General features: G+C 52.3%; 1 protein-coding gene across 1 annotated transcript; it reads right to left on the bottom strand.

Moving 5' to 3' along the window:
• Positions 1-214: 214 nt before the first annotated feature.
• Positions 215-15,305, bottom strand: git1 (G protein-coupled receptor kinase interacting ArfGAP 1). The gene is given in 22 exon segments (XM_047036202.1): positions 215-1,041; positions 1,200-1,263; positions 1,420-1,596; positions 1,748-1,824; positions 2,018-2,098; positions 3,045-3,270; positions 3,272-3,372; positions 4,525-4,677; positions 5,724-5,851; positions 6,114-6,225; positions 7,313-7,410; positions 8,101-8,173; positions 8,553-8,601; positions 9,083-9,109; positions 9,687-9,729; positions 9,838-9,932; positions 10,156-10,286; positions 10,386-10,472; positions 10,920-11,025; positions 11,213-11,325; positions 11,855-11,988; positions 14,894-15,305. Coding segments are annotated over 22 exon segments (2,343 nt in total). The 5' UTR covers positions 14,946-15,305; the 3' UTR covers positions 215-825.
• Positions 15,306-15,675: the final 370 nt, after the last annotated feature.

The following is a 15,675-nucleotide window of genomic DNA, read 5'->3' as shown; positions in this document are numbered from 1 at the left end:
GGGGGGGGCAGAGGGAGAGAGGGGGGGGGGGCAGAGTGTGTGAGGGGGGGGCAGAGGGAGAGAGGGGGGGGGGGGGCAGAGTGTGTGAGGGGGGGGCAGAGGGAGAGAGGGGGGGGGGCAGAGTGTGTGAGGGGGGGGCAGAGGGAGAGAGGGTGTGAGGGTGGGGCAGAGGGAGAGAGGGTGTGAGGGTGGGGCAGAGAGAGTGTGAGGGGGGGCAGGGGGAGAGAGAGAGTGTGAGGGTGGGGCAGAGAGAGAGAGTGTGAGGGTGGGGCAGAGAGAGAGTGGAGAAGGTCCCTTTGCCAGCCATGACTGGGTAACCCCAGCGCCATCCGTCCTCTGCCTGTCTGTCTGATGGAGGTGATAAGCTTGTGTGAGAGAGAAAGAGAAAAAAGAGAGAGAGACTGATGAAGGTGGAGAGAGGGGTTCTCTCTCTTCTCTCTCTCCACGCAGTGAACTCCAAACTGCAGTGAGGGGATGAGTGAGAGGGATTCAGAGAGGTTGGTAGAGACAATGCCTACCATGCCGCCTCAGTCCCCTACCCCGTCGTCCCTCTCCCTTTCATTTCTTTCCGTCCTCCGACCTCCGTCCTCCATTTCTCTCTCTCGGCAAGCACGGTTCCTTTTGTCCTCCGACCTCCGTCCTCCATTTCTCTCTCTCGGCAAGCACGGTTCCTTTTGTCCTCTGCATTCTCTCACATCGCCCTTCTCTTCTTGTTGTCTTCTCCACCTCTTCTCCTCTCCCTCTCTCTCTCTCCCTCTCTCTCTCCCTCGGTCAGCCGCTCAGCGGTCCTCCCTCCCTCCCGCCCGGTCTCCTCCCGTCGGCCAGTCACTGCTTCTTCTCCCGGGTGGTGATGGTGACCAGCTGCTTGGCAGCCTTGGCGATGTCGTAAGCGCACTGGATGACCTGCTGCGTCAGCAGCTGGTAGTCCACGGCGGGCGCCGAGGGGTCCGAGGGCGCCGCCTTGCGGCACTCCACCTGGAGGCGGGAGGCGCTGGACGCCAGGAGGCGCAGCGAGCAGTGGACGGCGTCGAGGGCCGGGCGCTGGAGGGCAGGGGAGGAGAAGACACACACACACACACACACACACGACACCAGGTCAAACCTCACGCTGCTACTCCCAAAGCACAGGAGACACAGAAGCACTCGCTCACGAGCGCACACACACACACACACATCCCCCAGATCAGACAGAGAGGTACCTTAGGGAAGAGAGAGGCCATCTCAGTGACGGCCGTGTGGATCTTCTCAGAGCAGGGCACGAAGCTGGGTGACGGAACACAGAAACACTCCAGTTACAAGTGGACCGGACGGGACCCAACGCTCCCTCCCCCGGTGGAGGTGGCCCCGGGGCACATCAACGACTCAGGTGTGTCCAGGAGCATGCACCTGTGTATGCACCGCTACACCAGGTCACCATACCTGTCGTGTTTGAACTCCTGCGCGGCTCTCAGCAGCTCCTGGATGTTCTTGGTCACCTGCTCCGTCTTCAGGATGACGTCCTCCGTGCAGGGCAGGGTTGGGTCGGGCTCCCCCGGCTCCCCCCACCCCCCGTCCTCCCCCTCCCCCCGGCTCTCCTCCTCGCTGCTGCGGCCCATACTGGAACACACACAGGACAGGCCGGGGCCCTCAAGAGACACGCGCAAACAAGTGTGGGAGGCGTAGGGGTGAACACGTGAACACACGCACACACACACGCAGTCTGTCAGTCAGACGCGCGCCCACGGGCGAGTGCTCCTGCACGGCCTACCTTAACGACAGGTCGTACGAGTGCGTGTTGTCATAGTCGCTGTCCGTGCCACTGCCGTGTCGCTCTGCTTTGGAGGTCTGTGGACGAACACACGACATACCGTCAACATTCCACGTCGCGTGTGGAAACATCGGTCAGCCCCGGAGGAGAAGGAGCCCTGTCATGAAGGCACCACTGTCCCCCGTCATGTGTGCCAACATGCTGTCCAATGACAGGCTGGCATTTCCGAGTTGAATGCTGCTGAGAGAATGAGGTGTGCCGGAGTCGTACCATGTATCTACCGCTCTCTGTAGTCGCCGAGAGATGCGACCCCCCGTATGGTGAAGACCCCCCAGGACCCGTTCTCCTTACCTGAGAGAGAGAGAGACAGAGAGAGAGACACAGAGAGAAAGACAGAGAGAGAGAAAGACAGAGAGAGAGAGAGAGAGAGAGAGAGAGAGAGAGAGAGAGAGAGGAGGTATAGTGGAGCAAAGGTTTACTGGATGTTGTCCTTCAGTCAATGCTAGTATGTCAGAATGTCACTATAAACTGTGAAGATGGAATGGTCAGTTCCTTAGTCTTCCACTAGGGGGCTACCAACTGGAACTAAAGGGTCTAGGACAGTAAACCCACACTCTGAACAAAACCACATAAACAGGTCCTACCAACAGTATCCTGTACAGTGATAAACACAGTACATTAAACACATTCATGGATAAACACAAATAATACATACATGTTCTTTATCCTCATTCACCTAATATGGAGTGAATGTTCAATACAGATGAACACCAGACAGACAGCATGACAGTACAGTAGAGGGCAAAGGTGCTTACATCTACATGAGTGGCTGTTCGGCAGCAAGCAGTGGACAGACAAACACACGGACAGATGAATGATGGGGGGGAAAAAGATGATCCAGACAGAGCCAGACATTCAGAGAGAAGCCCAGACAGAGCCCCGAGCAGAGGAGACTCAGTGGCTGGAAGGTGAGAGGGAACCCTGGTCCAGGTCACCTTTAGATTCCCCTTCATAACTGAGCGGAGAGGAAACGCATGTGTGTCTGTGTGTGTGCAGGCATGGTTGGCTGTGTGTGTTCGTGTGTGTCAGCACTAGTATATCTACTGTAGCAGGCAGAGAAAGAGAGGGCAATAATAGGTGAAGGGTCAGAGAGGGTTGAGGATTCAAAAGGTGAAAAGATCAGGAGTCAGATCAGCACCAGGCCAGCCGTTGCCAAGGCAGCAGTGGGCGGGGCAGCCACTTGACTGCGGGTCATCGGGCAGCCAGAGGAGCTGTGGAGGGGGCGGGGCTAACTTACGCTGGTATGCAGGGGCTGCAGGCGGCTGGTCAGGGAGTCCAGGCCGGGGGGGTGGGGCTTGGGCGTGGCAGCGCCCGGCTCGTACATGGAGAAGGCCTGGCGGTCCCTCCGGTGGGGGCTCACGGAGGAGGACGTGGAGGAGGACGCGGCCTTGCTGGGGTGCTCCCCCCCTCCTCCACCTCCCCCCGCTCGATTCACTCCCCCAGGCCAGTGTCCTGGCCCGCCCACCCCCCCCTCCTCCTCCTCCTCCTCCTCCTCCACCCAGGCTGCCAGCCCCCCCAGCCTGGCCCCCCCGCAACGCACTGTTCTCCGTCTGCATCCGAGAGATCTACAGGAGAGGTGGGGGGGGGAGAAGGGAAGTAGGGAGGGAGGCGTAGGGGGGAGGCGGAGGGGGGGGGGGGGAGTCACCTAAATGTATCAATGTCACACACAAGCATTCTCAACAGACAGGTTAGTGACACAGGAAGTGGTATGGACAGGCTAGAGATCATGTGAGGGAGGACAGACTACAACCAGGGATGTGAAGCTCCCTACTCTGGGGAAGAGGGGGGGGGGGCAGGGATGAGAGCTGGGGGGGGGGGGGGGGGGGTCAACGTAGTACATGGGGCAAGGAAGAGTATTTTCAACCAGGGGAGTAGGAAGACACGCAGGCTCTAGACAGTGTGTGTATGTGTGTGTGTGTGTGTGTATCTGTGTGTGCAGTTGGGAATGGGAGATGGCAGGCAAGAGTGAATGAAAGAGTCCATACCAACCTCCAAAAACATCTACACTGCCACTTGTATGTTTGTGTGTGTGTGTGTGTTGATGTGTGTGTGTTTCTTCTGATCAAGTAAAGCAAACAGAAATGACACAGCTTTGCCACACATATGATGGGTGACCAAACAAATGTCAAAACAGAGAGTGAGAAGACGCATAAATTGACGGACTGACAGAATAACCAGAGAACTAAAGATGATGTTGCCGCACACACACACACACACGCACACACACACACACACACACACACCAGCCAATCCCAGGTCGTTCTGCATGATCTCTCTCTCCGGGAGAACTTCACACACTGACTGACAAGGTACTGGCAAACCAAAAAACACCTTCAGTATTATGCTAAAAAAAGAAAGATGCATCTTGTAGCATGACACTCTCACTCTCAGAAAGGAACAAAAAGAACATTCTCTCTTTCTTCCTCCTCTTTGACAGTTCTCCATCTCTCTGCACACACATGCTTCTCTACTAGCATTTCCTTTACTCTCCCCCTCCCCCTCCTCCTCTTCTCTTCTCTCCCCCTCCCTCTCCCCCTCCCCCTCCCCACCTCTCCCCCTCCTCTTCTCTCCCCCACCTCTCTCTCTCCCCCTCCTCCCCTCCTCCTCCCCACCTCTCCCCCTCTCCCCCACCTCTCCTCTCCCCCCCCCCTCCCCTCCTCTTCCCCTCCCCTCCTCTTCCCCTCCTCCTCTCCCCTCCCTCCCCTCCTCCTCCCCACCTCTTTCTGCAGGCGCCGTAGCTCCTCGCTCAGGTTGTTGTTGACCTTCATCAGCTGCTGGACCTTAGCCTCTGAGGAGGCCAGGGCCTTCTTCACCTCCAGGTACTCCTGCAGGGTGATGGGCCCGTCTGACAGGTCTGACGAGTCCATACTCTGGAGAGACACGCACATACACACACACACACACACACACAGATCGAGTCAATTTCAGGCAGTCTGCGTTCTATAGATACCGTGCACAAATTACACACGCGCTAGGCTAACCCAAGTCTGAAACACAGAGACTAGGGTGGCCTGTTAACGAGGGTCTGAGAGACGAGCCTCAGTTCAAAACACACATGACCCCAGTCTCTGGAAGCGAGTGAGTTTTGGGGGCTGTACAGTATTCAGGCGCCCGCCCCCATTTGGACTGGGTCTCCTGGATGTGGCTGCTGGTCTGGTATTTCCTCCTAGAAGCAGACACAGAGCTCCAGTGTGCTGCTGGGGAACAGCTGACCACACAGTGGAGCTCTCTATTCTCCACGTTCCACTTCCTATGGCGGGCGGAGCACGGTCAAACAGGGCTTCTCTCCTCCACGACACTCCCTCAAACTTTCCCTCTTTCCCTCTCTCTCTCTCTCTCTCTCTCTCTCTCTCTCTCTCTCTCTTTGAAACCGCTTCTAAATTCGCTCCATCTTCTCAGCTTTTTTCCCCTCCCGTCTCGGATACGCTCACCCTCCACACCTCTGTCACTACCTCAGATCATCCCTCAGTCTCACTTTTTTTTTTCTCTCTGTCTCTTTTCTGTCTCCTGCCTCAATCTTCAATGACTGGATCTGTCCCCTCCATTAGTTCTCCTCCCTCCCTCTCTCCCTCACCCTTCCCACTGGCTGTATAAGAACAATGCCTGTGTGACTGGAGCCTGGAATAGCTGTGATGTCACTGAGGAGGTATGTGGCAGACTCCACAGCCGATCCCGCAAAGCATGCTGGGACAAGCCAGGAGGGTGGAGTAGGAGAGCTGGTCTAGAGAGGCAAGGCACGAGCTGGCCTAATGAGGCTTGCAGGTTTGAATCCAACTTAGAGAGTGCGAGTCCATATTCGACAGCGTGAAAAGATTTATAGGGAAATAACTATGTTATGCACTAGACCCACTTTCATGTCTGTCGGTGTGATAATAGCCCTTAAGTGTGTGTGTGTGTGTGTGTGGGTGCTGCAGACCTTGGCGCGGTTGTTGCGATTGGTGTTGTTGTTGTTGTGCGTGGTCAGCTCGCTGTCCGTGTCCTCGTCGGAGGCTACGCTGTCGTAGTCGTGCTGGTCGTCATCCCCCAGGCCCAGGTCCACAGGGTCTGCTGGAGGGGAGGGAGGGGCAGCAGGTAACCTTGCAGCGCTACACTACCACAATACAGGCATAACACACACACACCTCTAGGGCTTTGCCTTGTTGTCTCCTCTGGCTATCCACTAACCTCCCTTTCTCCTCTCTAGCCCGTCTCTCTCTGTCTCTCTCTGTCCCTCTCTGTCCCTCTCTGTCTCTCTCTGTCTCTCTCTCTCCTCCATGCCCTCCATCCACTCTTATTCTACCCCTCCTCCTCCTCCCCCTCTGCTCACCAGTAGGACTGCCCAGGCCCTTTCCCTGCTGTCTTCTCTTGGCGTCGCTCAGGATGTCGATGATCAGTGTTGCAAACTCTCGGGCGTTGAAGCGAGCCAGTTTCTGGCGGCCCTGGAGAGACAGAGAGAAAGAGAGAGAGAGAGAGAGAGAGAGAGAGGGGGTAGATAGAGGCCGCACAGTTAGTCCCTGACAGCATCCACTAAAAAATACATTGTTATTTGGATGCTAGACGCTGTGCTGCGTTCTAGCCTTGGCCCTGCCTCTGTGGCCTGTGTGGTCTGGAAAAACAAGCTCAGAGGCACTACAGTGGACACACACACACACACACACCCACACACACACCGAGTTGTACCTCGCAATTAGCATGCTTGAGTTTGCATAAGTGGACAAAAGGCCAGTTTTGCGTCCATGTGGTTTCCATTCTAAACCCAGTGAAACAGAAGCAGGCACCTAGACGTCTATCAGCAGCTGACCACAACGGTCATCACACTAGATGAGTGTGTGTGAGCGTAAAGGTCAAGGTCTCCACTAATGAGGCACCCAACTGAGCACTACCCAACTGAGCACAGAGAGTAGAGATTAAAGACAAAGCTGGTGGAAACACACACTCTGTAGATCTCTCTCCAATACCACACACACACACACGCGCGCACGCACGCACACGTCTGCTGAACATCCCTCCTTTTCCAAGGTAGAAAACATTCATCACTCTCACCGCTGGGCAACTTTCTCTCTCCCTCTCCCTCGCCCCCTCCCATCCTTCCCTCCTGTCTCTCTCGCTCTGCTCTCGGTCCCACTGGCCAGACCTCAGACGTCCTATCGCCACTAATTCTATTTATGGAAACCTGCTTTCATCCCTCTCTCTCTCTCTCTCCGTCTCAGGCCACACTTCATCTCTGTCCTCGCCCGCCCTTGTGTTCTCCTCGTGCCGCGGGGTTTTGGAGGCGTCCTGTGGGGGGGGCGTCCGGCGTCCATCGAGCGGCTCCGACAGGGACGCTCACGTCTCTGGTGCCGCTGTCTCCATCCCACCGCATGTGTGTGTGTGTTGTTGCTACCTGGTTGTGTGTATTCTGGCCTAGCTGTGTGTGAGTGCTTATGTTTGTTGTTGCCCAGTTGTGTGTGTGTGTGTAGTTGACTAGTGGTGTGTGTGTAGTTGAAAGGTTTGGTGTGTGTAGTTGAACATGTTGTGCGTTGTTACCTGGTTGCGTGTGGCGGAGTATTCCGGGTTAACAGGCAGGAAGGGCACAGCACTGCGCTCCGTTACCAGAGTGCTGTGGTTCTGAGTCGTCAGCCACACTAGGAAGAAAAGGAAGAAAGACGTATTTAAATGTGTGTGTGTGCGTGTGGCAAGGTCATTTCAGCTGAAACACACACAGCCCCACACCCAGTCCAGCCGCCCACACTGCGGAGCAAGAAGCACCAGTAAAATTCACGACCAAGTTCAGACTTCGCTTTTCCTGTGTTAGAAAAAAAAAACCCTGCTGCGCTGCCAACCCAACAGCCCCCTCTGTGTGTGCGAGCACGTGTGTGCATCGCTTCGTCTTTCACTCACCTTCTTCTTCTTCTTCTACTACTGAGGAGGAGAGGGAGAAAGAGAGGCAGAGAGAGTGAAGGAGGAGAGACACTCAAGAATTCCTGAGGCCCTTCCTCACACACCACACACACTCCTTCTTTGTCCCCTCCTCTTTCTCTCTCTCCTTTTATTTCTTCCCTTTCCCTCTTGTATCTCTCCCGCCGCTTCTTCCCCCTATTGAACATGTCTGCTCCCCTCTCTCTATCACTGTCTTCTCTCTAAATGTCTTCCCCTTTTCTTTACGTCTTTCCCTTCTCGGCCTGTGACCTTCAGCCGACTGTGTTTACAAGTTGTTTGTCTTCTTCTAAACACTCCATGTGGGTCTCAGGGAGCAGCATGGACCGAGTCCATGTCTCTAAAAGGCGAAGACAGATGTGGAATGACGTGGTGCGGGGGTGGGGTGGGGGTCCAACCTGCATCGTTTTCCCGGCGGTCAACTTCGTCGTACACGTCCATGGCCAGCTCCTCAAAGAGTCGGTTATTCAGCTGTCTCACGCACACACACGCGCACACACACAGAAAACATATGGAACACAGACGTGATAAACGTGCACACAGACCCAAGACAAACATCAGCAATGCGGCAGAGTAAACAACAGCAGAAGAGCAACACATTCTCACACACGTACCCAAACAGTTAGGCAAACACTGCAGGCTGCCGTAGAAATGCATTACAATGATGTCGAGCAAAGTGGATAAACACAAGGGCTCTGTCTGAGGCCAAAGGCAGGCTCATTCAGCTTATATGAACATGTAAACAACCCCACACAACAACACACAGCTTCCCAACCTCCCCTGTAACCGCCCTAGACTGGAGAGGCCGTGCAGAAGGATCCTAGACCAGTGGAATTCGAACACGACTTACCGCTTGTAGCTTCTTCTTGGCTGCCTTGGCCAATTCTGAGAGGTCCAGACTGCAAGCAGAGAGACATGGCTCAGTCAAAGGACCACAGACCCAGAGAGGACAGATAGAAACAGAGGGATGAAGAGATGAAAGGGTGGAGTGGAGGTGAAACTGTCGAGATGGAACAACAACCTCTACAGAGGCCGGGTGAGAGGGAAAGGTTTGGGGGGGACAAGGACAGTGGTGGAGGGGTTTCATTTAACGGAGTGCCTAATGACTGGATTAACAGTAGTACGAATAGATGGGAGGAATAATGGTGAGGGAGAGAGATGAAGAGAGAGAGACAGACAGACAGAGAGAGATAGAGAGATCAAGATCAAAGAGACAGAGAGAGAGAGACTGAGACTGAGACTGAGACTGAGAGTGAGAGTGAGAGTGAGAGTGAGAGTGAGAGTGAGAGTGAGAGTGAGAGTGAGAGTGAGAGTGAGAGTGAGAGTGAGAGAGAGAGAGAGAGAGAGAGAGAGAGAGAGAGAGCATAAAGGAGAAGATACCTCTGTGACGGGCACTTAGGACGAGCTCTGGCTCCACAAGCGCAGCAAGATGGAGAGAACAGAAAATGAGTGAGAAAAAAAAGAGAAAGAGAAAGAAGGATAGCACACACCCTCCCCGACATCAACACAACTCCTGCCAAAGTTCTGAGAGAGCCTATCCCCAAGAGCACAGGAAAAGCCAGAACAGATGGCTTTCTTTACAAAGTAGGCAACACCCAACAATATGCAGCTTGCCTCTAATATTTGAACTTTGACTAAAAAGAACCTGATTTAAGCACGCTCAGCCCACCGGGCATGTACCTAGAGCAAATCAAGACATCTCACTTCAAACATCTCACTTCATTCAAATGTTTGAACATGTGTATTGAACCCAGCCTCATACAGTAAATTAGTTCAGCAGAAAGACATGCAGCCAGACAGCCAGTCAGTCAAGGTTAGTGGGCCAACCAGCTCTAGAGAGTGACACACACTGACCAATGGCATGGCGCAACCTATTGGTCAAAGCACCGAATTGCAGAAATCCCATTTCCTCCCCACAATGCTCCACATACATTCCATCTAGCATCACTAGTCCTCATTGGATCCAAACTGTTGGGAGCCTCACCTGTCGGCCATCTGAGGAATGATGTAATGCCCGTTCTTGTGATCTGGAGGGTAAGACAGGTACAAAATCAACCGCGGCCTACAGGGGAGCTGATCTGAAGTGGACTGACTTTGGGGGGGGTCAAGCATACTGGAAACTGGGGTGGACCTACCTGGGCGACGCCCACACAGGTAGAATGCCAGTCTGTCTGTCAGCTCATACTGGCACTCCACCAGTCTCTCCGCCAGCTCCACCTGGCCCGCTTGCCTGACACACACACACACACACCACACACAGGTATGCACTTAGCAACCGCTTAAATATATATTTGTGTCAGTGTGTGTGCACTGTATTGTGCTATGCATAACATTTCGTAGAAACAGCAAAAACATATGACTACACAAGACAACTGTGTGTGTGTGTGTGAGTGTTTGTGTGCGTGTGTGAGTGAGTGAGTGAGTGTGTGTGTGTGTGTGTGTGTGGGTGCTACCTGGCGTAATCCATGGGTGTGCGTCCATTGATGTCAGGTGCTCCAGGGTCAGCCCCATACACCACCAGCAGCTCTGCCTGCAGAACCTGCCCCGCTTTGGCTGCTACGTGGAGCGGAGTGGTGCCCTTCTCCTGGGGGCACAGCAACACACACACACACGCCGGTCAGGAAGACAAGGTGTGGGGTGTGGCCGTGTGGCCACGTGGGTGAGTTCTTCCATAGGCACTCACCGGGTGGAAGAAGTTGGCCTGGGCACCCAAAGACAGCAGTCGTAGACACGTCTCTAAACTCCCTGTTCTCACGCTGGAGTGCAGTTGCTGAGAGAGAGGCAGGCAGAGCACGAGAGAGGCAGAGAGAGAACGAGCCCTTTAACATCTCAATACCTTGTTGATCAGCTTGTTAAAACAGATGGAGACACACACGTTGCTTCTGCGTTACATTTCGCTGCCCTTATAAATAGAAATGGAGCGAAAGAACCCCAAAGAGTGGGAGGGGAGGGGGCTAACACTGTGTGAATCCTCTCATTAGTTCAGTGCAACAGTCATAGTGGAGCCCATTAGAACTTCCTGTGGTGTCATTAAGTTGCTTCCTGCTGAGAAAGACTCAGGCTGTGAAGGGTCTCGTGTGTGTGTGTGTGTGTGTGTGTATTTTCTGACACTGCCCTGTAGGAAGCTGTGCCAGCCCAGTTCAAAGAGGAAGAACCCCCCCCTGACCTGTGAACTTTGACCCGTTGAAAGAAGGTGGGATGTGGGGCAGGCTCTCACCTTGCTGAGGTCCTTGGTGGTGATGCCGTCATCGTCACGGCAGGGCAGCTTGTGGACGAAGGAGAGCATCTGGTACTTGGCTCTGATGAACTCGGACTTGGTGGGGCTAGATGTCGCACACATTGTGGGGGGGGGGGGGTTGCTTTTTAGGTTTGCTATTGCTGAATAGGACTTGCAAACTTGAAAGGTTTGCACCCGCATACTTTCTTTAACACTCCAGTAGAGTAAGAATCACAAGTGTAATTGCATGTATAGGGATGGATAATGTCCTAGGTTGAGTTGTGTACACTCACTGGACTTTGTCCTGAGGGTTAGGTTTCCTGCGTCCACTCTGCACCTGAGCGGGGTCCAGGAGAGAGTGTTCCCAGATGGAGTTGGCCCCATTACTGGCCAGGGTCTGCACCATCTGAAACACAACAGCAACCTTCAATGGACCAGGACCCGCCATGACATGCCTTCAGATTCAGCCCCAGCCCTACCACTTAGCTACCCAGGTCCAGCCCCTAGCTACTCAGATCACACACCCTAGCTACCTTACCTGACCCCTAAACTTTGCAAGTAGCTGTAGCAATGCTGGAGTCCTACCTCCTATTCAAGCCAACCTCCGAAGATCTGTCATCAAGCCCTTTTTTACAGGTCTCCTCTCCCCCCAGTGCCCCCCAGCCCGAGTGCCCCACAGCCCTCTCCCCCTAGCCTAGTGCCCCCCGCTCCCAGTCCCCCCAGCCCTCTCCCCCCAGTGCCCAGCCCCAGTGCCCCCCACTCCCAGTGCCCCCAGCCCCAGTGCCCCCCAGCCCCAGTGCCCCCCAGCCCCAGTGCCCCCAGCCCCAGTGCCCCCCAGCCCCAGTGCCCCCCAGCCCCAGTGCCCCCCGCCCCAGTGCCCCCCACCCCAGTGCCCCCCAGCCCCAGTGCCCCCCAGCCCCTCTCCTCCAGGGTACCTGCAGCAGTGCTGGGGGCCAGCCGCTGTGTCTCAAGTGCTTGACAATGGAGATGTGTCGTCCCAGACTGCGGTGGACAGAACAGCACTCGTCACAGATTAAAACCCCTCGGTTGATACTTGTCCAGCCCGGATCTGATAGAGAGACAGAGGAGGGGAACGAAAGAGAGAGTGAGAAAAATAGGTCAGCATGAGTTATACCGATGTTGCGAGAGATCGTAATTACAAAGTGATAGCTAAAATGCAATGACATGCCTATATTGATAATACATTTAGACATGTAGATTCAGTGAAGACAATAATGTGGACAGACACTAAGCAAATAGTGTTTCACTGTAACTCATACTATAGTCTACACGACCTATTGTGATAAATAATGCCATAAGCAGCTCTGTACATGCCAGAGACTCACGGATTAGCCTTAGAGTGGGTAAATGACATCACACCAGATCAGGCCAGAGTTCAAAGGTCATACACACAGACAGCCTAAGCCTTAGGCTCTATGGTCTAGTCATGTAGACCAGCTGCAGACTGGGTCAGAGTTAGACCCTAAGGAGCTCTACGATAAGAGTCATCCAAGCATTCACACTTTGCATTCGTCATTTAGACTGGGATAATATTAGCAGGGCCAATAGCACAGTTGAAGAATTAAATCATCTGATTAACTCATTTAGTCTGTTTGGATCTTGTATGCTAGAGTACTGTACATAGATTGCGGTAGGGCTTGGGTCAGAACCATTAGGTTAGGTATGACGTGGTCAGCAGAAAGAACAAGTCACATAAGGGGTGGATTTATTTATGGGAAACAGTCAGCCTAGAAAACATTAGCATAGTTAGATCAATAGGCCTACATATACATCTGATCAATATGAAACCATTTCAAAATGTGACTTTCAGGACAAATACCTGGAACTGCCGTTCGGCTAAGAACTGTTTTTTGAAAAATGTCATTAACTTTTTCGATTTCAATTCGGGTTGGCAATTGTAGGATATAGCTACAGTGACACAGAAAATAGCAAAATCAGACTATGAAACAAGGATTATTGGTTAAAGCCAAAACACAAGCTTGGCAATGCTGGTTGATGTGTTCTACTGCATGTTTGTTAAGGTTCATTTTGGCTTCTGTTCATTCACACTGTGAAACAGGGCCCGTCATATTTTACACAAACCGTTGTGTTGATCCCACTTCATGACCACTCAGCTCCACTTACCGCATGGTCCAGATGGGATTTCAGACACATGCACCCATCACCTTATCTACGCAGACGGATGGACAGACAGAGGCATCATCCAACACTATGAAATCCCAATAAGTCCGATATTAGTTATAAGCTTATTAGTTTTTTGTCCCCTAATATAAGGTTGTGTCCCCTAATCTAGTGCTGGCCCAGTGTGAGGCCGTGGCGTGCTGAGCTGCAGGGTGGGGCAGACCAGGGCTGGGCTGTCACCAGCACCGCTGTCAGCAGCTTAGCTACATCCACAAAGCTGGGGAGGGGTCTGCCAGAGACGGCCGGCTTGCAAAGAGCTTCCTGGAGAATATCAGAAAACACTAAATGATGGGGTTGGCGGCAGTGGTATCCTGGTCAAAACAGACCTTTTTGCACTACAGGCTACACGCCTTTTGCTAGTTGCTAGCTCTCTCAGGTTGTAGCTAGCGGCAGCTCTTATTGCCATTGTTCTAGAAATAGGAATTACAACAATGTTTGTTTGGTATGACAACCACAGTGATGAGGGTTGGTGGTGCAGGAACAGGCCTGGGATGAGCCAGCTAAAAGGAGGGAGAGCCCAGGCAGCTAGGTAACTACAGAGTAGGGAAAAGGGACGGTCATAAATCAGCTGGAAGGCTTCAGCAGAGGCTGACACACACACAAGCTCTCCACCCATCTACCTCACAGACACTCTTTCTCAATTTCTCTCTCCCTTTCTCTCCCTCATACACACACATTCCTACAGAGAGCAGCTGTGAGGAAGAGAGCAGCTGCCATAACCCCCCCCCCCATCCTAAACACAAACAGCCCCTCACCCCCATCTCCTCCCTAAATATGGGTGCAGGTGGGGCAACATGCCAAGGATATGCCAGCAGGGAAGGAGCCAGGTCAGACGGGCACTACTTCAATGAGCAATAATGATGCAAGAAAAGACAACTCATCCATGAGAGAATCACTTAAATGGAACAATAACGTTAATAGTGCTTGCACAAACAATATTTCATAATTAATACATTGCTAAAGCTATCAAGTAATTGATTCTTCACAATTCCTCTACACTGTATGCTCTCTAGCTGTACAGTGTGTAACTAAGCAGAGTAATATGTAAAACTAATGGAGACTGAATTGTATTTATCTTGTTATTGTTGTGAAGACAGTGGGGAGGGATTTCCATTTCAGGCTAGCTAGCTAACGCTGGGCTAATATATTAGCTACTGTGGCTAGCTAGCTAAAGTTACTTGAGGCTATGCCTGTAGCCATCTAGCCAGTTGAATACATATGTCAGTTAGTGCTGGCATCTGTGTTGACATCTGTGTTGGAGAAATTTACAAACTCCGTGAAACGACGTTTCCCTTTTCAAACAGCGTGGAAATTAGAATGAACTGAATGGCATAAAAAGCTAGCTAGCTTCACAGCGTAGCTAGCCATTAGCGGTTAGCTAGCAGAGCAGAAAACTACCCAGACAGCGTCAGATTGAGCCGACTCATGAAATCAAAACAAATGTCTACTAGACCAGTAGCCGCTTAATGATCAAGCGAGCAGGCTATGTAGCTATCTCTGTCACTCAAATGTTAACATTATTTGGCCCGCTGGCGCTCTCACATGAATTTATCTAAATAGAGTGCTTCGCGATATTAAAGTTAAATAATTAATTCGGGCTAGTAGTCAGCCATAGCACGCCTCTTCACTGTTTATAACAGGCCTGGGGACATGGGCCGCTTTCCTGCTCTGCTTATCCCACTGTCCAACAGCAACAGTGACAGCGAACATAGGCCTCCCAGTCCCACTAAATGTCGCTATCCCAACGCATTGTTTAATAGTTTTTGTCGTACCTGGCGCACTGCAGTCGGCGCATACTTCGGTTCTCTGGACCTTTCTTGACATTTTGAAAGGTTCCACTAGAGCCGTGGCGGTGTCGGAGTGGTGTATTGATCCGGATGATGATGCTATTCGCTCTTCCGAAGGCGATGTCTGCTATCTCCCGATGCCGCCCCGAATCCCCGGAAGCCGGCGACGTGCTCCTCGGCTCTTGCAATCTGCCGTAGCCCTTTTCCTGGTCTAATATCCTTATTCCTAAACTCAAAATGAGAATTGTCACAAATTCTGCCGTGAATATATTTCAAGCAAGCTCATATCTAGAGTAGTCTACAACACACTTGGTGCACTGCATTGCCAACAACGAGATCTTCTATACCTGTCATTCGCAGCACACTGACTCCCTTCCTTCGCTCAGTTCGGGTCTCTGCAATGCCTGTGGGAATAGGTAGCGCAAGGAAAATTACATTGAGCAAGCTTGCGATCTTGTTGCCATTCCACACACGTAGGCTACATCGTGGCATATGCATTTTATGACATTTTACTTTTATTATATGGCTTTAGGGAAAACGTAGTCATTGCATATAGCCTGAATTGCGGCCCTAAAACCCGAGATAAGAAAGAAAAGATACAAAAACACAAAGTACAAAAACATTTTGAATGAACAGACTGTGAATAAACAATTTGGATTATACTAATATTGGTGTAGGCTATCCACCGCTGCACTGAAGTGTAACTATCGCCCAAAACAGCACACTATGATAATACTACTACTAATAATGAGTAGTAATAAAAATAA

Source organism: Hypomesus transpacificus, chromosome 15, assembly GCF_021917145.1.
Source record: "Hypomesus transpacificus isolate Combined female chromosome 15, fHypTra1, whole genome shotgun sequence".
NCBI classification, from domain to species: domain Eukaryota; kingdom Metazoa; phylum Chordata; class Actinopteri; order Osmeriformes; family Osmeridae; genus Hypomesus; species Hypomesus transpacificus.
The sequence above is the reverse complement of the archived record's forward strand: the minus strand, read 5'-3'. Positions and strand labels throughout refer to the sequence as shown.